Consider the following 21,323-nt stretch of genomic DNA (forward strand, 5'->3'; position numbering starts at 1 on the left):
CTGTGTCGATACGAGCAGCGAGCAGAAAAAGATGCGAATTGATGAATTAGGATCGCCAGGCAGGCAGGATCCTAATGGCATTTATTATTTTAAATAATCTACATAGTAGTAGATTGAAAATTGTAATTGCATCTTTAAAAGAGAATGGAACGGAAGAATCGAGGGAGGATTCCCTGTGCTATAAAATCACTTTTATAAATAAAAGAAAGAGATAAAAGAAAGATGTAAGAATAGAAAGAACTAGAGCTTGTAAATAAAAAAAATCTTTACACATCTTTAAATAAAATTAATAATAAAACGATAGGAAGAATAAGGAAAGAATTTGTTTATGTTTACTTGTAAAATTTTCATCTTAAAAATATTATTTATTTAGACATGTACATTACTTTTGTAAAATTAGAATTATATACTTCATTTTGCATTATTGAAAGATAATTCTGTACTTGGAAACGGATAATGGAGTAAGCAGTATTATTGCCGTATGATCTGGCTGAATGATTGGTCCTGATATCACCGATACATTACTTAGTATCTTACGGCATTATTGTGTGCATCCGCCCACACATGCTGTTTTTAACGATATGGAATAGTCGGAAAGGCGCGTCAGAGCCGGCGCTAATATAAATTAAACGCTTCCTTCTACGGTGACACTGGGAACTTCTCGAATTGATTAATATGCAATATACTCATTCGTACGTTAGCATTCTGTGTATTTTTTTTTTTTGGACGACCTATATAAAACTATCATCACGTTATGATGAATATCTACAAACTAATGTACAAAGGGAATTCTGTGGAAAAATAATCATTTTCTACTTTTTATAATCTCGATGAAGCTATAAATTTATTTCTATAAATAAAAAAACTCTCCAGTCATGAAAGGGAGTTTTTATGACAGGAGTTTAGGTCTTTCCGATGCGACGGACCTTGCAACAACTATGTAACAATGTCGCTGGTGTGCCAGTTACGCGTATGTGGGAAGTGGTCCCACCTACACATCCACATCAGTTTCAAACCGTAGACACGCTGCCTAGTTTCTTCCACGATGACATATACATGGTGTTACCAAAAAATTTTGTCTTGTGTCTTCTGTCCGAAATTAAATTACCAAAATTCGAACGTAAACTCATGAAATAACGTACGATAATTTAATCAAAGTTAGATTATAAATATAATCTAAATGTAAAATATCGTTTTAAATTAAATCAAATGTATACAATTGATTTTACAAATTGAATGTTCGTGATTTCGTTTATTTTTTACATTTTGCAAATTTCTTTTAACTTTATCATTTTTCGAGTCGAGTTCTAATTTGCGAGTAAATTAATTTTGCTGTAATATTAGGTTTGCAATTTATTGCATACCTTATGACAAAGAATAATCTCAGCTGATTATAATATGTCGAGATGTTTTGATTTTGCATTTCGATGTACGTCATGCCACATTTTTCGTCCACGCATACACGTGCCGTTGCGAATACGTGGAACGAAAGGGATCGTTTCGGCCTTTACCGTCATTTCGTCTTCGTCATTAACTATGTTTCAGCCGTGTCGGATGCCGATCGAGACTTTGCAGTCGCACTGTATTATATTATCAATTTTCCATCCTAATTGAGCGACATTACGAATACGATGTGCGGACTCTAAGTATAATATGTGTTACTGGCTCTTACGTATACCAGAGCCGGCATGGAGTCACGCAGATTTAACTCAATTGAAGCTGAGCTAACAAACGCTGCACAGATGCGTTTGATTCTGGGAAAGACGCTTTCGATGACGCTCCCTTACCTGTTATGGACCGAAATACATTATTACGTTACTCGATCACGTGGAGAGAATAATCAAACATTATGTGTTACATAAATTAAAGTCACTTTATTTTTCTTCATTCATAGAAAATATAACAGATAGAAACAATGGATTTATTTTCCTAGATTTATCTTTAAGTTAATTAAAATAATTAACATTTCTAAGTAACAAAAAAAGAAACTGTACGAAACACAGGGAAAATGCAAACACATTTTATTTGATATATTTCTTTTCCTTATAAACTATACGGAATATAAGTAATGTATAAATAGCTTACGTAACTTGTTTGCACAACCTTGTGTCGCGAAAGTATAAAAAACAAAGAGAGAACACATACCCACGACGAAATAAATCGTCATGGTTGCACTTGCAACGTTTTGCTTATGTCGTAACAAATACGTACAAAATAACTTCACTAGTCTAGAGGATTTTTTTAAATTTCTTACGATCTATAACTTCGAAATAAATACATCTAGAGATGAATGAATATATAAGGCCAGGGAAATCTTCCTTCTTCTCCAATCGTCATCGCGCAAGTTTGGGAGATCTTTTTTGCTGTTGCATGACTGGATCGATCACAGATGCTTTCATCGTTGTAGCTTAATCTTATCATATGTCTGATAGACGAGTAACTTTTCAACAAGACGAGGAACTAGTCAATTGGCCCTACGTGTACGATACTGGTCTGCATTTTAGCTTCGGAAGATAACCCGCGCAAAAAACGCAATCGTCGCATATCGCAAGGCGCAGTTCGTAATAGCGTTACTGCTAAAATTATTTTCATAAAAGAACATAGATGTTTTGCGCACCGACACCGTCGGATTAAACGCATCTGTTCGAGTTGGCGAACATCGCGTTCATTGTCAATCGAGAAGTTTGACTGATAGAGACAGCGGCGTAACTCGGGTCTCGATGGTGGCTGTGCGTACCGGCGCCTAGAACGAAAATAGAGATTTTTGTGGGCTGGAGCATCGGAAGCTGTCAAAGGCCCAGAGCTCGTTTAATGACGCCGAAGACTCGGACGTTTCTTTTTAAACGTTTTTGCGCCTTTTTTTTTTTTAAGTATTTAGCATTGTCTTTTGTAGCCGCCATATTCTATTTTAAGCCTGCGCTTTCTTCATTTCTTCACGAAAGCAACAATGTACGATGTCGTTCTTATTAATTTTAATTTGTTTAATGCATGTGGGAATGCGTAATGGGAGATTTTACTAATCAACTAGCAATCAAGATAACGAATTATCATTACGATCATGCGATGGACGTCTGTTATATAAAGTCGGAGGATTAAAAAGAACCGGTAAGGCTATTACGAAAATGGTGAAAATGGAATCTCTAGCGTACGCAACGACCGGAAGTTCCATAGTTGTGTTGGGTTTTAGAAGAGGATGGGACTGAAGCTTTGCCTGAAAATACAGGCAATTATTAGTTTGAATATTAGTAGAAAGAGGAAAGAATCGTGTTAGAATGTTTCTCGTTTTATAATCGAAAAGAACTACGATTTATAGAAACACATATCTTTTTAAATATAGATTCGCTCTTGCCTTCGTGATCACATAAGATATTATAAAATATCTGTTATAACTGTTTGAACAAACATGACACGCGTTAACAACACATAGAGCGTAGATAATCGAATTAATGCAACGGATTCGTGTTGAATTGATTTCTATTTCACGCTTGAAGTGATTATAGATTTTATTAACTTCGGCCGCAAGATCGTTACGTCTATCGAATATTTAAATCTTTCACGCAAAATTTTGTCAATTAAATAATTCGTAAATATGTATAAAATACGATAGTGTAATATGGTAACAAAGGTATAGTATAGATAGGTGTCTTGGACAAGAAACTTTATAAAGAATTTATGCCGTTCGAGACACATACTTACTTTGTTCCTCTGACGTATGTTGAAAATGCCATAGATAATGGGATTCATGCTGGAGTTGGTGCACGCGAAGAAGAAAAGAGCTCTTTGAATGCGTAGGTCGACTTTGAGGGCCGACGGTCGATCGATCCAATACCTGTTTGCACGTGTTCGTCGATAAAGATCGTACAATAACAGCAGCGAATTTCTCAAGTAAGAAGCTCAATCTGGGATGTTATTTTTCTTTACATGAGACAGAATTTGCACGAGCATATCTGCGACCGTGAACGCCGGTCGCGTCAAAGTCCTGTACATCGTCAGTATTTTTGCATTTTCATGATCGGTCCGGCGATATTGTTGACTTTTGCAACGCGTGTGTTAGTATCGCGATTGATTTTTAGCCGACGGGAAAAATAATGAGAAAATTAAAAGTAATTGCAGACTCACCAAACGCTCATCACGTAATAGGGACTCCAACAGATAATGAAGACAGCGATAATGGTTATCGTCATTTTTAAAGTGCGTACTCGTGCTCGACTTAGAAAACCACTCGAGGAACGACGTATTTTGTCTGGAAAAAATGCCTGTTTAGTTTATATCGCTTCGTTTGATTTGTTACTAAAGCACTAAGTAGCATTATTTGTAATTAAAATCAGAAATAGCGATTAGACGCTTTCCAAATAATTTTTAGCATTTCAGCGCGATAAATTACATATCTAGAAATTAATGTTGTTGAGCCCATCGGAATGATTATATAGGACATTTAAAATGCTGGAATATAAAAAAATCTTTGCAATATTATATTTGCTTACACAAAACATCACACAGTTATTTGGATGACTTAACCAAATTACAGGTTATCTGATCAGATTTTTAGTAAAATCATTTTTTTTCGTGTAATCTCGTACCTTCGATCCTCTCCTTTGATCTACGGCAGATCTCCAAGAAAATACTGGTATAAGTGTAGAATATTACAATCAGGGGAAACCAGTACATCGTCACCATGCCAAACAGACTGTACGAAACTTGATGCATGTACGATGGGAAGGTATTGAATGTTACACACTGGGTATAACAAGTATGATTCGGATGCCTTTCGAGACTGAACACCAAGATCTGCAGATGATAAAACATATTATTTAAGACCAATTAAATGCTTTTAATGTCTCATACCGCTTGTGTTACAACTACAAGTTAGTGCACCTGTGGCATAGAACAAAGTATAGAACCAATCCATGCGAGTATCAGCAATATTTTCCCTCTCCTGTCATCCAGTATCTGGAGGGGTCGCATCACGGCGTAATATCTAGAACACGATGTTACGTGAATGATGCATAGCTTTTAGTCCGAAATGTGCGTATGTAGTGTAATACAACGCTTAGCCAAACGGAATTAAACCAGTCGCCAGTTAGTCGAAGAAAAGAAATTTACGCGGCTTACGATATCGTTGTACCTGTCTATGCTTATGCAGATTATTATATAGGACGAAAGGTACAGGCCGAATATCCTGAAGAAAGCCATTATACGACACATCGCATCTCCTGCCTCCCAGGATACTGTGCTCGCCCATCCGATTTCGAGCGGCATCATCAGGAACGTCACCTGGACGATAATTAAATGCAACATCTCTCATATCAGCTTCCAAGTTTAGACTACGTTCTCGTCAATCGCGAACGATGTTATTACTTTATCGTAATTTGCGCTCAAGTCGTCATACTTACAAAGAGGTCAGCGATCGACAAGTGCATTACGAGATTCTGTATTCTGGACTTGGACTTTCGTTTCTTTATTATGGTCATTATTAGCACAGAGATATTTCCAGCGGCCGATATCACCATCAGAATGCTATAAGTGACAATCGTCACTATGTGGCCATCATTGAAACGCATGTCGATTGGCAGTTCCGTGTCATTGCACTTGAGATTCTCCCCGTCCTGAGTTTTATCCAATTGCATTACGTTCCCCATATCATCCAAGATCAAGTTATTAATCATCTGAAAATATTATATTCGATTTTATTAAATTAAGACTTTTTTATTTCTTTAATTGTCAAATTGATTAAAAAAAAAAATTTATTTCTCGTTAAAAATTTATAAACTAATAAAAAAGATGTTGGAGGATGTGACGTTCGTAATTTTCATTTAATGTAACGTGAACTTAAGATATCTCATGCTCGCACTTTTAGCTCGGAAAGTTTGGAAAACAATAGATCAATCCAATGCATATAGAGATAGAATCTGTTCCAATGGAACACGCAATAATTCGAGAGGCACGTGTCATGTAGACTAATGTTTATCAGATCATGGTTTATTTGTGTTTAGCGAGTTGGCCTTTAAACGCAGCAGTCATAGTTACATCATGAAGGGTTGCGTTACATTAAGAAACCATTTGCGACTCGATTCGTTTCAAATGGATAACTATTAACGTGATCGAAAATATTCAAATATACACTACATCTTTGTATAAATTACTATTTTTTAAATAATTTAATCTAATTAATTTAATTTAATTTAATTTAATTAAATAATTTATATCTTTGTTACATTTAATATATAAAAACAATTAGAGTTTAATAAAAATCAAATATAACAATTTTTTCTTTCAAAATTAAATTCCATTTTAGTTATCTGTGTAAAAATATATTTAAGAGAAATAATATTTTAAAAATGCAAATAATTTTTAAACAAAAATATTCTTTACGAGATATGTTTGTATCGAGATGTTATGTGCCTTACGCGATAAATTGAGGGTAGAATCGCCTTCACGTCAATGAGTTTCAGGTTGAATGACCGCGAATACACTGTAAATCAGTCAAGCAGAGTGCAAAATATATTTTGAAATGACATCCGTCGATCGCGATTTGTTTGCGATCGCTTTGTCTTTACGCGCTATTGACAACGAACCCTCGTCGTGCGGGGTGTGTTGTAATACTGATTCAGTTTACTTCTCACTGAGAACATACCGAAGCTTCAGCGCAGGTCCGAGTGTGTCGTAGGTGTTGAAGCTCGAATTAGTTCACTACCTTTTGTATCTATTACGAAGTGTTATGCTCGCTAAGAAAGCTAAGGCAGTGCCCAATCGTTTTATTACGATGAAGAAATAAGAGACGGAAGAGATCGTGAAATTAGAGAAAGCAATCCCCTATCTCTTACAATTCCGCACTACTGCGCGGGATCTTGGTATCAAAATACCAACGTGGATCGCGTTCAAAGTACCAAATCCGCCTGACATCATGTGCTAAACATGCGCAGAAACACGGAACTAAACTTCGGCCCCGAGGCGCAAAGTGCATCGGGGGAACACGTTAAGATATCATTAACGAGTTGTTTTTCTTCAATTAAATTGATGTAATAACTCTGTTTCGTCGTGGTGTGCCATTTTTCGGGATTTAAGCGATATAATTACGCTTGTTTTGGTAGAATTTAATGCACTAATACTGCATCGCGGACGGATACACGGAGAGAAGTTGGAAAACATTATTAAACATAGTATTGTCTATATAATATCGACGAGCTTCGAAATAAACTAATAAACGCAGGAAAATTGGTTTATTTTTAACATATTTTTAGAAAATTGAACAATTTTCAATACGACGCAGAATCGGCCGGAATAGTATAGAACGAAACGTTCGACGAGAGATTTCAATTCGTAGGGGGAAAGTAATTTTCCACAACGGATGTCAATAATTGTCGCGATCCTTATCTGTGTTCTCATTATTTTCACAATATATATCGCAGGCGAATACGTAGACGAAGTCGATACGGCGCCAACTGATTTGCTTCGATTTCGGTTGAAATAATCATTTCACGCAATTATTTCGTGAAAAGAGAAAAAAAGAAACAGGCTGTCATGTTTTCATCCAAGAACGCTTAGATTAGATTAGAACTAGGAGCATTGTTCATATTGGAGATTAGGCACCATTGAGATTACAGAAAGTGCACGCTTTAGTTTATAACAATTATGTTAATAATTACAGGGAACAATTTGACATAGCTATAATAAAGGGGAATAAAGGGGAATTAATAATATAATTTATATATGATTTTACATGACGTAAAACACATACGTGGGATATGGCTCTATCGAATAAAGTCGATATGTCTCAATTAAGAAACCTCCTTCGCATGAACTCACGTATTGACATATCGATATAATGTAATTCGTCGAGCAATGAAACCTGATTAATGTTCTGCGTATCTGGGACGTGTTGCGCAAAAGATATTTAAGCATTACAAATTAGATGTATTTAAAGAAGAAAAAACTTTCTATAAGAAAAATAGGAAAATTGATTTATTAATTATTTCTAAAGTTAGGAAAAATTAGCGTTTTAAATGTATGTGAGAATAGTTTTTGTTCGTTGTTATTTATTTTCGCAAACAGTGAATACCTCCGATATGATAAAATGTCGATGTCAACGACGTCTGTGATGATTTATTCCTAACAAGAGTGATGTTAGATAACTACAGCGTGAAAAAAGTACGATTTATCGTTGTACAGCTTTACTTTCAGTTTTCCTTAGGAATATTTCTAGTTTTTAACTTGTATTTCCATTAACAATTAGAAAAAAGATATTATAGCTAATCTTTTTTGTTTGATAAAAGTATAAATTGCAAAAAAATCAGAAAAAATTGTATATATCGTCGTGGATCTCTTTTCATGGGGAAAAAAAGGGAAAAATAATGCAAATATAAACATTTTCTTACTTTTTGTAATCATGCAATTTGAGCCTCGATGTTTTCAATTTATTTTGTTAATTCTTAATGTTCTTTCTTTTTCTAGATATCAAATTTAAAAAAAAATTGCGATCTACAACTTTTAATAATTACAATTTTCTGCTTAGACTATCAATGTAAAAATAATTGACGATATTGACGATAATTGATTAAATTAATCAACTGCAAATTGTTGGTCAACTTTCAACAGATTAAAAAAAAACTAGATTTTTTTAAAAAATCTAGAACCATATTCCTCCTCTCCTTTCTCTCATAACAGCGAAAACTATAATTGATAAACCGCAATTTTTTGTGAAAGCGTAAACTTCCGTCGCAATCATCTTCTTTTCGCGAATAACTTCCCTCGCACGTTTCATCGTCACGTGAATACCTGCGGCAGTCGCGAGCGTGATTCTCTCCACGTGCACCTCCTTCACGTGCGTGTCCTCGATCCGTTTTCTTAACTGGGATGATTGCATATGCTGGCACACATCAATTCGACGAAATCAGTCGAGAAAAAAATCTCGTATCGCGGCGAGACATAAAAAAAAAGAAAAGAGAAGAAAAGAAGGGAAAAGAAGAGATTGATTTATCGTTTACCTTCTACGTCGGAACGTCGAACGCGTCTTCGGGGTATCGCGCGAGTTTAGCGTAATACGGGGGAGATGCGATCGCGAATCCACGTGCGGATACACGTGATCGATGGCTGGCAGACGACGGAATTCGGCACTAGTGTAATTAAGTGCGCGCGATGATCGGCGCGGGACTGCCGATTCCGCGGAACGCTCGCGATTAACCCGCCGCGATACGAACGCTTGGGCCGGCAAGGGTCAAGTGTCAAATCGCCGCTGATAGAACTAACGTATCGGAGACAGTGCCGTCGGTCGAGCACACAGTCAGAGTGTGACCAGAGCGATGATTCGTGACAGAAGCAGAGATCAATCGTGAATGAACCGTACGCAAACTAGTACATGAATATCTGTTTGGAAAGATGAGAGTATCTGCGAGAATTATCATAAAGAACTGTTTACATACATGTTAATTGCCATTATCATTTTTTTCATTGCTTTCTAATAATAAGGCGAAAACGGTATAGCATATATTGTTTTAAAGCTCAATATTTACAAAAATTGTATATTCAAATATCTTTTACTTAAGTAAGCTTTATATCTTATATTTTCCATATCGAAAGATATTTTTAATATCAAAGACGTTAAAGCAGAATAACATTAATAATGAAATGAACATATGTCAGATTTAAGAGGCATTTTCCTGTAGCTTAATTATTAACTTCAATAATTAATTATTTAATTAATTATTTTAAAGCACTGGCTATTAATGGTTTAATAAATTGAGAAAGAGAAAGATTTTTATTTTATTCATATCTTATAACAAATATATCATATATTATGTTTGCAAATATTTATTATAAATATCCTAAAAGATTTATTTCTTTTCAAATTAAAACATTAATACATGATGTATATAATAAAAGACGAAATGTAGGGATACCTTTAGTTTTCTTTGCAGAAAAAAAGCAATTTGTCTTCTTCTTTATTTCCATAATGGACATTTTGAGAACACGGAAGTTTATTTCGTTTATATTTAATGTATCAGTGATGTGTAGATTATATCTATTTGATAAGACCAATAATTCGCCATGTCTAATCTTCAATCTGCTTGGAAATTCCAATTGTTTTGAATCAGAAGCAATAAGTTCTTTATATTTTATTTGTCATTAATATTTATCTACTTGTTTATCAATAAAAATATAATGCCAAGTATTCTTATGATTATTGCTAAAGAATCTGAGATAATTTGCAAGTTAATCTGCACGCACGCACGCACGCGCGCGCGCACACACACACACACACACGCACACGCGCACACACGCGCGCGCGCACACACACACACACACACACACACACACACAGAGAGAGAGAGAGAGAGAGAGAGAGAGAGAGAGAGAGAGAGAGAGAGAGAGAGAGAGAGAGAGAGAGAGAGAGAGAGAGAGAGAGAGAGAGAGGAGAGAGAGAGAGAGAGAGAGAGAGAGAGAGAGAGAGAGAGAGAGAGAGAGAGAGAGAGAGAGAGAGAGAGAGAGAGAGAGAGAGAGAGAGAGAGAGAGAGAGAGAGAGAGAGAGAGAGAGAGAGAGAGAGAGAGAGAGAGAGAGAGAGAGAGAGAGAGAGAGAGAGAGAGAAAATAATTGCATTCGGATATTTCACCTTGTTGCTGGGATTAATTTCTTTAGTAGCATCCGCGCACATAATAGAATATTTCGTAATATCGCTGAAAAATATTGTACATCTGTCAGACGCTAACGCTGCTGTTGGACTTCCTAACGCACCCGCCAATTGAGTTTGTCTATTAGTCTGCTTGAACGTTTGACGGACATTCCATTAGCTTCGAAATTTCCATCTTATATATCTTGTTTCCCGTCAAAGCAGCATAATACAAATCTAAAATATTCATGACAGAGATGTTAACAATCCAAGATTAGCGAGATGCCGCTGACTGCAGGAAAAGTTTTGCATAATTGCATTTACGAATGATTATGAGCATCACATGAAGCATACGTGCACATGAATAGTGATAAGATAAAAAAAGAAGAACAAAAATGAAGTTTAAAGTTAGAGTGAAAATCCGTAGCATCCGTCGTATGATGTAAGCTCATGTGTAAATAATATTTCTGTCGTGTTAAAAAGAATACTCTAAATACTTGCTTTTGTCAATAATTGTCAGACCGTAGATACTATCATCAAGTAAGTAACGCTCATTTGCTATTGTGAAAAAAAAGATCAGTCGGTTTCATGAAAGCAGATACAACTCTGCATAACTTTGAAGTATGTCCATGTTATACACCACTAAACCATAACCTTCTGTCGAGCCTATGAATATCTGAGTCACGATTTGATTATTAACTGTATATTCATTTAAAAAATGCAGCAATTAAATAATATTTATACGAAAGATATCATAAACATATCTTCTATATATATATATATATATATATTTTTTTTTTTTTTTTTCATTTAAATTTAAAATAATATACTAATAGTCGCATCTTTGCAATGTAGGGAAAAACTGCAACGGAAGCTAACGATCCCCAGGCGTTCTCGTTATGAGCGATGTTAATTGGGACAGTGACACGTTTAATCAATTTATCAGTTGATAAATCGAAGATCAGTAATTGCGGAAGGCATCGTTGATCTTCTCCAATTCTACCATCATCTACAACAAAGAGATGATTGCACCGAATCTGAGAGAATAAAAAGCTACAAGTATCTTAGTTTTGTTGTTGTTATTAGACAAAGCATTATTGTTACATAAGGGATATAATATCTAACGTACTTGTTGATTGTTGAAACATAATAATGAAAATAATTATGCCATAAATAGTATACTCACCTCTATTTGATAAACACCACCCGTAATTCCCTTGCAGTCATCTTTATACCAAGACCAATCTGGATACGGACGCAAAAGTAGACCACCCTTTCCCTGTTCCTCAGTTACCGTGAACAAACTAACTGGTACACCTTTGTCTCTTATCGCAGTAATGAATATTCTACCATCTATAAAATATTATTTAAAAACGCAGTTTTCATTATTATATGATTTAGTATAAATATTTCACATTTCATTACAGTGGCAGTACAATTTGTGTACCGACATCGAGGTTATATAATAAAACTTATAGAGGCATTCAATAAAATATAGTAAATTTTTGTTAAAAAAATATTTATATTTTTATAAAAATCACTGTTAAATCTTTGAAATCAATTTACCTGATGCCTCGTCTACATCGTATAGGAAAGCCGCGCTAGCATTGTATCTACCGGAAGCTATCGTTTCTTCTTTTTTCTGTGAACTATCCCAGAGAAGATCGAGGTATTTCCATTGCATTTTGAGAAGTAACTCGTCATAGCTTATAGTTGTTAACGATAGGATTGATGTAACGAACAGAAAATGCTTCATTTTTGCGTATCATATAATCAATTATATAATTATATAATATAGAATAGTGTTATATTATAATATAGTGTAATAAACTATGGATATATTATATATCTCGGATTATATATCTCGTGAGAACATGAATGGATAAATGAGACTAATTTGGTATTTATAGTATATTCGCGATATTAAAAAATTTAGGATAATATTCTTATTATACGTAAACGATAAACAATTGCAACTCAATAAGAATCTATTTGTTATTGATAATCACATTTTTTTGCATAAGAGATACATACGAGTTATAATATATTTATAATATATTTATATAAAGGCATTATTTTATATAAGTAGTTTTTGATAATTAAAAATGCAATTAGCTAATATGAATGTGATATAATTATTGTATTATAGTCAATATAGATGTTTATATTAAAATTAAAAAAAAAATTTTCAACTAATCAAACAAACAATAAGAATGTGACAATGTGGAATTAATCTTTTTCCATTAATAGAAAAAAATACAACGCTATTTATATAACTGTAAATTAATAGAAAAAAATTTTTCTTTTCATTTCTGTACATACGCAAAATTATTAAAGTCCGATTAACTTGAAATCACATTTCTTCGAGACATTCGGATAATGATATTTTGCACGAAGTGATCTTTGTACCCATTTTTTTTGACATTACACATTACTACTTAAATACGTATTAACATACTATGCAACAAAGTAGGTTGAGGTCGTAAGCTTAAATGATAAAATTGAATTCGATGAATGATGGAAATGTGATAATCGCTGTTTTTCGCAATTTGTAAGTACATAATATAAGTGTACGAAGCATGTCTTTTCAAAAATAAATATATAATAAAGAACATATAGTAAAAGTTATATATTATTTTGATATATAACTTTAATAAAAACTCTTTTTTCACAAATCACAAAATTATATGTCATTACAAAAAATAATTATAATTTGAATAATTATAATTATAAAGATACTTAGATAATTTAATTAATAATTAATACTTATGTCTCATAAATTATTTTAATGTTATACATATTATATCCAAAATAAGTTAAGACTATATTATTAATAACAATAATTTCATTATTTTCATTTTCAAATCTCAATGGTGTGACAATCGTAAATGTAAACGAGATTTATTCAGTATTATTATAAGGAATTGTGAATGTATCATATGTTATCGCAATTTACGTCTCTTTTCACGATCCAGTCATTGTCCTGTATATCCTAATCAGCATTACTAATATGACTTTGCATAAATAAACAGAATTAATTTTTATGTGATTATTAAAAATTGTCAATCTTATTATATAATTCGAAAAAAGTGATTAGAATAATTGTATATATTTGATTTTAATATGTTTCCTATTTTAAAAGATTAAAAGATCATCATCTTTGAACAAAATAATATGTAAATTGCTGACGCATAATTATATCTATTATTTGTTAATTTATTAATAATTAAATGGATATGATGTAAAAACAAAAATTTTTTCATGTATGAAATATTTATATAGCAATGAAAAAAATAAAGTTGAAATGTTGAAAGCGACAAAAATAAAAAGCTTAAAAATAATTAAGGGAAAAGATGGGCACATGAATCAATAAAATCAAATATATACAATTATTCTAATCACTTTTTTCGAATTATATAATAAGATTGACAATTTTTAATAATCACATAAAAATTAATTCTGTTTATTTATGCAAAGTCATATTAGTAATGCTGATTAGGATATACAGCGATAATAAATGCATCAAAATTATAATTAACAATATGATATTGTAGACATGAAATGAAATTAAAATGGAAACCAATTTATTGTATGCTTACAGATTTTTAATATTATTTTGTAAATTATAATTTTTACGCATTATCACATTTAATTTTCACTTGCCTTTTTCTATTGTTTTTTATTTGAAAAATCCTTGATCTATTTATTCTAAACTCTTAATATTTTTTGTCTTGAGCATATTTTTCTTCATACTATAATGGATTCCTCAAAAAATTCTACTTTCTGTTTTCTGAAAAGTAAATGTAACGAAACACGGAAATGCAAGAAATGTTTTTATTCTAAAATTATACTACGTTTATAATACATAGCCTTTTGAAAAGTTGTATAACAGATATATTATATTTGCTAAGAAGGTAAGATGAATTATTCACAATTATGGAGACAGATACATAATAAAATTTATTTATCAATATATACACGATATATAAATTCTAATATATTCTCTGATATTACTCTAATATATTTGTAATTTATTTTAATAGTAAAATTAATAATAGTAAAATTACATGCTATACTTTGTATACAATTACTGCTTTATTTGCTCTTCCGTCGGTTTTATTTTACCGAATAGTGAATTGTAGAGTTCGTTTTTCGCATTGTCTGTCCACGTGTTGTATACTGTAATGGGTGCCATGAAATTAACTAATTTATTGTGAATATTGTATCGCACTCTTCTACCCTTCGTCGCGCGAGTATCGATTTTTCTCTTCATTTTTCTACGCATATTCTGTAGCTGAATCCATTGTTTACTGAGTTGTATGGGATCTGTTACGTCTGATGATTTATATTCTATTAGATCTCTCAACAGTTGATGATAAAAATCGTCATCGTCATAAATTTCTGGATCATTCTCTTGAATTTTTTTGCCGTCATTGTTTTCACTCGACGAAGATTTGCCAATAATATTGTACTCAGAACGTTTCAGTTGAGTTTTCTTTCGTAGCTTGTTCATATCGCTCATAGCAAATTCAATTTGTTTCAAAGTAGTTTGACCAGATCCCTTCAGTGAGCTTATGGCAATTCGCGTTTTGTCGTTCCACTTTTTTATAACAGAGTCCCTATACGCTTTGTAGGAATCATGATTTTCTTGTAAAACTTTCTGGATGTTGTTATATTTCAAACGTTTCCGAGGCACTGGTTCTTCAACTGTTCCTGTATCTTCATTGCTGGATGAATTCTTTCCATTTTCTAATTCATCTTCAGTATCAGAAGGTATTTCTTCATCTATTGAATCATCCATATTTATATTTTTATTTTTATTCTCGTCAATCTTTTTCATCTTAGAATCAATACACAAACATTTTGTTTCAGGATATTGTTTCAACAACAGATCTTTTAATAGTATCATATTATCAATGATCAAGGTCAGTTTGCTTTTAGTTTCATCAACTTTCTTCACAAAATCTATATTTGATCTGAGTTCCTTATGTGTGTCATATTGTGGCATTTGATTACTAATTACAATACATTTCTGTAACTTTATTCGCATTTCTAGAAAATTTTCCCACAACTTCAGCTGATTTTTAACACAATTGCCTTTCTCTATCTCAGCTTTAACATTTGTCTCAGACATCGTTTTAATAGTAAACTCTTTTTGTTTGTAAACTGGATTACTGATGTCCCCGTCATAACCATCTTGTTCCTCTGAATCAGATATATCTTCTGATCCTTGTTTTGAATCTGCAGGATCCAATTCTGAATCTATTTCATCATCGCTATATGAATCATCACTTTGCTCCAATGTATCATCTATCTCTTCATTTTCAACATCTTCACTCATGTCATTGTCTTCATCTTCGCTGTATATATCTTTCCTCGAAACCTTTTTACCAGCATATCTGCAATAATAGACGATATAAATAAATTATAAGGTTTTTAAAATTTCATACATTTTTCATATTTTTTTCACATGCAAATACGCATAAAATATGTTACCTTTTATCCACTTTATCCAAGGTATCGATATTCTGTTTGCGAATTTTAGACGTCCGGAATTCATTGTCCGAGGCATCGCTCTCATTATAAGGTTCTACTACTTTTGCCTTCGTATCCTCCGATTCTTCATCTGAACCGAAGTCCGGTTTGGTCGTAATTAAAGTATTTATTGTGTCAGCTAAACTTTTTCCAGCCATTTTTCCACTAGACGGCTACACACGTGTAAACGACTCAACTTAACCTCCACACTCTTTTTTAAGTACGTACATTTGGAGATTGGAGTATGCGTACAGTGTTGCTATCGGAACACTTTCTCGCGCATACGTATTTACATGCAGATTCATTGAAGTATCACATTTAGAAGAAAAAAGGTATCACTTGGTCTTTTACTGAAATTTTTTATATTAAATAAAATTGTTTATAATTATATACAATTGTATAAAATTGTAAAAATTATATAAAAATTATTTAATTATATAGAATTTTAAATATAATTAATATTAATATAATAACATTAATTTTTTAACAAAGTTATATTTTTGTAAATGTAAGGAAAGAAAGTATATAATAAATACATTTATGTGTTTAAAATAAAATATTTTATTTGAAAATTACGAGCATGCTTTTTAATGGCTCCTTTTGGATTATGTATATTCATATTATATTTATGTTTAATAACAAATAACATAATAAATAATAACATTTACCTTTAATAACAATTAATAATATTTACATATTTACTACACTTAACCTATCTCATCCTAGTGTGGAGCCCGCCAAAATTTTAACGCCTATTATATACGTATGTCATGTTACAGCCCTAGATATGACTATTGGTCATAATACGCATGCGCGAGAAAGCGGCCCCTAATAGCAACACTGAATTTGTTTTTTATTCCCACGCTAGAACTGAACTGAATTAAAACTGAGTTAGTGCAAGCGAGGATACAGTGCAAATAGGCAATAAAGAACGTATAGTGTAGAACAGTGCAAAGGCAACATGGCGAATCGCATGGTTCTTATGAAATTATTAGATTCTTCTGATGACGATGAATCTGTAATTGCACATCCACCATTAGAATCAATTTTAGTTTAGAAAATAATGATGGTAAGAAATTTAAATCATATATATTATTATATACAAACTTAATATTATTAATAATATTAAGTTTGTATATAATAATATATATGATTTAAATTTCTAATACCTAAGATTTAAGCTAATCTTTTAGAACACAACGAATTACAAATATTATATCCATTGTTTGATTTAGTCAGAAGAGTCCAACATGTAAAAATACAGAATTATATCAAAAATATTGTTATTAATTATGATGACAAAGATTTCATAACGCATTTTCGATTATCCAGAGCAATAACATACGAACTGATAAATCGATTCACAGAATCAGATATATTTATTTCTATATAAAATAAGTATATGTTTTTACTTCTACACAAAATAAGTATATGTTTTTACTTCTACACAAAAAACAGGATAGAAATAATAATACAATAAGATTATTGATAAATAAATAGATTAATAGATAAATAGATAATAAGATAGATAAATAGATAATAAGAAAATAGAAAAAAAAACTTTAAAAAAGTATCAGTTCTATTTTATATTAAATTTTATATTATTATGCTATTATTTTATTATATTTTTTTAGATTGTGTGGAATATCGTATACAAAATAACAGCTGAAAATACCAATTGAAAATACTATATAGCTTGAAAATACCATACCAAACTTCCCGTTTTCATCTTTTTGTAATATTGTCATCATTCTGCGAATATTTACGGCGAAATTCCATAGAAGATGTTATCCCGAAAGGAACATACTTAGTCAATCGTAATACGTATGAAAATATACGCATTGTGATCTTCTCAGAATATATTCAGAACATACGCGTGCTGTTAGGGATGTAACCATAGACATAGTATAGATACACCGAACATGTTATATACCAGGCAATGGGCGACATGTGCGAGTGAGAAGAAACAACACCTGATTTTTTCTCTCTTTCTAAAAGAAGATGGGGGAAACATTATGTGGGGACTGTGTTTAGATAGAGATCATACACACAGTCTCCCTTAATGTTTCCCCCACCTTCTTCTGTTAGAGAGAGAGAAAAAAAATCAGGTGTTGTTTCTTCTCACTCGCACATGTCGCCTGATATATAGCATGCTCGGTCTATCTACACTATATCTATGGATGTAACCCTCACAATTTTATATATAGGGTGTCCAAAAAAAAATAGCCAAGCGGTCATGCACAGATGCGGTAGAACAGATTAAACTGAGTCGAAAAGTCCTACTATTTTGCGATTTTTGCAATAGTTAACAAGTTATTAATTTATGAAAATAGTTCAAATTGCAAACGCGCGATGAGATAGGATTGCTCAGTGAGACACGCGTTCGCCACTAGGCACGCGTGGATTGCAAGCGGCATTGACTACGCTTTCGTCTACGTATGTTACGCGCCTAGTGTGCTCCACGCGTGTCTAGCAACAACGAATGCGTGTCTCACTGGGCGATTTTATCTCATCGCGCGCTTGCAATTTGACTATTTTTATAAATTAATAACTCGTTAACTATTATGAAAATTTTATTTTTATAAATTAATAACTCGTTAACTATTATGAAAATCGCAAAATAATACAAGACTTTTCGACTCAGTTTAGTCTGTTCTATCTGCATATGACCACTTGGCCATTTTTTTGGGACACCCTGTATAATTAAATTATCTACAAAAATTGCATACGTAATCAGGATATTGATGTTGGAAGCTATTTAAAGCATATGACAATGTGATAACATTTACTAATCGGAGATCTGTTATACTTTTATATCAAAATCGCAAATTTAATTTACTATATCATTCAGTAGCAGAGCAGTAACAGATTTCGGCCGATCACTAGAGATTAAGCAAGCTCGAGTTGCCAAAAGGATGGATGAACGATGGCTCCCAAAAAAATGTGCGACGTTACCGACATTGCAAGATGAAAAAGATTTCCTTAATTTCATTGCACACTGCATATATATGCGCTTCGTGCCTTCATAGACATATTTTTGGTCAGCATTATAAAATTCATTTTATTAACTTTTTCTGATTATTTTATAACATTAATTAAATTTTATTTAGTATTTTAATTATAATGTAATATAAAAAAATAATTTATATATTTAATATTCTGTTAATAAATGTTAATAATTTTCTCATAAAGTCTCCAATGTGTGTTTATTAATCTTTCTCAAAATCATATAAAACATCCATAATTGATCCATACAATCTTCATGAGCCGTCTACATGGAGCTCTATGGAGGTTAAAAACGCGGAACTATGGATCTCTAATAGACGTCTAATAGAGGTTATAAACCTCCATGATGATGGACCTCTAATGGACCATTGGAGGTTTTTGTTCCATGTGTGATTTATCACTACTAAACAAGCAAACTATTTTTTAATATATTTTTTAAATTATTTTACATCATATACATCCTGAATAAGAATACATAGAATAAGAGATTTTATTTAATATACATGGTATATATATGTTTATTTTTGTTTTTTATTTGTTTATTTATTACATTATATTTAAAATCTATATCAGACGAGAAATTAAGATCGAGATTAAATTGGAATTTGAACAATTTATTAGACTAAAGTTAGTTTTTTTTTCAATTGATTAAATTCTAATTTAATCTCAATCTTAACCTATAATCTGTAAATATATTTAACTAATTAAAGAAAGAGAAAAATGGTAGAGCGCTATAGATATCATCCACAGAGAAAATGTCTGATTGTCTATTTACATTTAGTTACTTATTAGTCCTCTATATAGATCTTGTTATTATATACATATAGTGAATATAGTGGAAATAATCAATAATCATTGCTTCAGTTATAGTTCTTTGTATATGCAATACTTGTTTCATTATATAAGTTTCACGGATTTAAGAATAGCATGATGGAATATAAGCTAAATGTATGGCACATTTGCGGCGGTGATGTCATAAACACATTCCTCCATATAAGATAGTTGAAATAAATATTGCCAAGATCAGTTCCTCTTCATGCTTGAATTTTCACTCTCCTCGTTTAAACTAGAATTGTATACTCTATTTCTCAATTCCTAATTGTTCCTCTAGTGAATGGTCCTTTCTCTTCATTTCTTAATTTCTAATTGTCCCTCTAGATCCTCTCAAACGATGAATAAAATTAATATGATATTTGATATTTGATATATATGATTGATATATATGATATATATGATTAGTAAGATATTATTCTAAGTTTTGGTTAGCTCCTCTATACTAAAATGAATATGAATTTTGTTAATTCAAATACAGTATTAAGTCAAACATCAAGGTGGAACAAACATATTGATATAAATTAATTGTTACAAATTATATTACTCAGACTGGTATTCATAATCACAACTTAAATTGGTCTTAAAATAGTTCTAGATATAAAAATGGTTTATGAATATCGGTCTTGGAATGTGAGGATTCCATTAAATGAAAGGAGCTAAAATTATGTACTACAAATTGTATACTTAGATTAAATGTTCACTCAATTGTATACTTAGACTAGAAAGGAAATGATTCTATATGGAGGTAATTGTACTAAATAGAATTGTAATTAGTAATATCGAAAATCAAACTATATTCATATCACATGTACAGTAAGTAAAATCATAATTGTGACTGATATACTGGTTGACTTCCTTCCGAAAGCAATTGGAATTATGTTTGTTAAGATGTTAGTAAAGAAAGTGATAAATGACTTTCCTGAGTAGGATTAGACTATCAGATCCTTGCTAAAATCCGAAATATCAATCTATGCTCCGTCCATATATGAGAATTATACCAAAAACAATCGCTATCGAGAAATTCATATTATTAATTTAATTTTCCGAAATTCAATTAAGTTAAACTTGATAATCAATTCTTCACATCAGTTAATATTGAAAAGTTCAGATTATATAATTATTTGCAATATTTTTGATATAAATATTTTGAATAATAATCCAAACACAAATATAACTTTTGTAATAATTTAAATAATCGTGATATATCATAATAGACGCCAATGGTTGATTGCTGAATTAAGCTATGTTTAACAGAAAAAGCAGACTTGTAATTATTGTAAGATTCTTTAATATGTTGTTCAGATGGGATTTGATAATTATTAGAAATTCGGCCCAACATATTAG

General features: G+C 31.9%; 2 protein-coding genes, 1 long non-coding RNA gene and 1 pseudogene across 8 annotated transcripts; 1 reads left to right on the plus strand and 3 right to left on the minus strand.

The window, feature by feature from the left end:
* Nucleotides 1-1,847: 1,847 nt before the first annotated feature.
* On the minus strand, nucleotides 1,848-8,916 carry LOC105427381 (Adipokinetic hormone receptor). 2 transcript variants are annotated; one of them, XM_025218335.2, is made up of 9 exons: nucleotides 8,776-8,916; nucleotides 5,394-5,666; nucleotides 5,126-5,274; nucleotides 4,876-4,978; nucleotides 4,581-4,788; nucleotides 4,120-4,243; nucleotides 3,697-3,829; nucleotides 3,050-3,211; nucleotides 1,848-2,744 (listed from the first exon to the last, which is right to left on the minus strand). In XM_025218335.2, the coding sequence occupies exons 2-9, from the start codon at nucleotides 5,664-5,666 to the stop codon at nucleotides 2,631-2,633; spliced, it is 1,266 nt and encodes a 421-aa protein (XP_025074120.2). In that variant the 5' UTR covers nucleotides 8,776-8,916; the 3' UTR covers nucleotides 1,848-2,630. The 2 variants fall into 2 exon arrangements, with proteins under 2 accessions (XP_025074120.2, XP_025074122.2); XM_025218337.2 differs by lacking the exon at nucleotides 3,050-3,211 and having other exon boundaries at nucleotides 1,848-2,743.
* Nucleotides 8,917-9,198: 282 nt separating this feature from the next.
* On the plus strand, nucleotides 9,199-13,539 carry LOC148935768 (uncharacterized). 4 transcript variants are annotated; one of them, XR_016140185.1, is made up of 4 exons: nucleotides 9,199-9,339; nucleotides 11,460-11,663; nucleotides 11,828-11,938; nucleotides 12,032-13,539. It is a non-coding gene; the product is annotated as an uncharacterized LOC148935768 (long non-coding RNA). The 4 variants fall into 4 exon arrangements; XR_016140184.1 differs by having other exon boundaries at nucleotides 11,828-11,915; XR_016140183.1 differs by having other exon boundaries at nucleotides 11,828-13,539.
* LOC105427392 (royal jelly protein-like protein) lies at nucleotides 9,736-12,381 on the minus strand (annotated as a pseudogene). The gene is made up of 7 exons (XR_016140181.1): nucleotides 12,171-12,381; nucleotides 11,791-11,957; nucleotides 11,435-11,641; nucleotides 11,106-11,280; nucleotides 10,613-10,841; nucleotides 9,897-10,109; nucleotides 9,736-9,821 (listed from the first exon to the last, which is right to left on the minus strand). The product of XR_016140181.1 is annotated as a royal jelly protein-like protein (transcript).
* Nucleotides 13,540-14,538: 999 nt separating the features above from the next.
* Nucleotides 14,539-17,053, minus strand: Aatf (Apoptosis antagonizing transcription factor). Its single transcript, XM_089080938.1, has 3 exons — nucleotides 16,808-17,053; nucleotides 16,101-16,489; nucleotides 14,539-16,003 (listed from the first exon to the last, which is right to left on the minus strand). The coding sequence occupies exons 2-3, from the start codon at nucleotides 16,295-16,297 to the stop codon at nucleotides 14,692-14,694; spliced, it is 1,509 nt and encodes a 502-aa protein (XP_088937064.1). The 5' UTR covers nucleotides 16,298-16,489; nucleotides 16,808-17,053; the 3' UTR covers nucleotides 14,539-14,691.
* Between the last annotated feature and the right edge of the window lie 4,270 nt (nucleotides 17,054-21,323).

The sequence above is a fragment of the Pogonomyrmex barbatus genome, unplaced genomic scaffold, assembly GCF_055798465.1.
Source record: "Pogonomyrmex barbatus isolate J1 unplaced genomic scaffold, ASM5579846v1 scaffold4, whole genome shotgun sequence".
Taxonomy (NCBI): Eukaryota; Metazoa; Arthropoda; class Insecta; order Hymenoptera; family Formicidae; genus Pogonomyrmex; species Pogonomyrmex barbatus.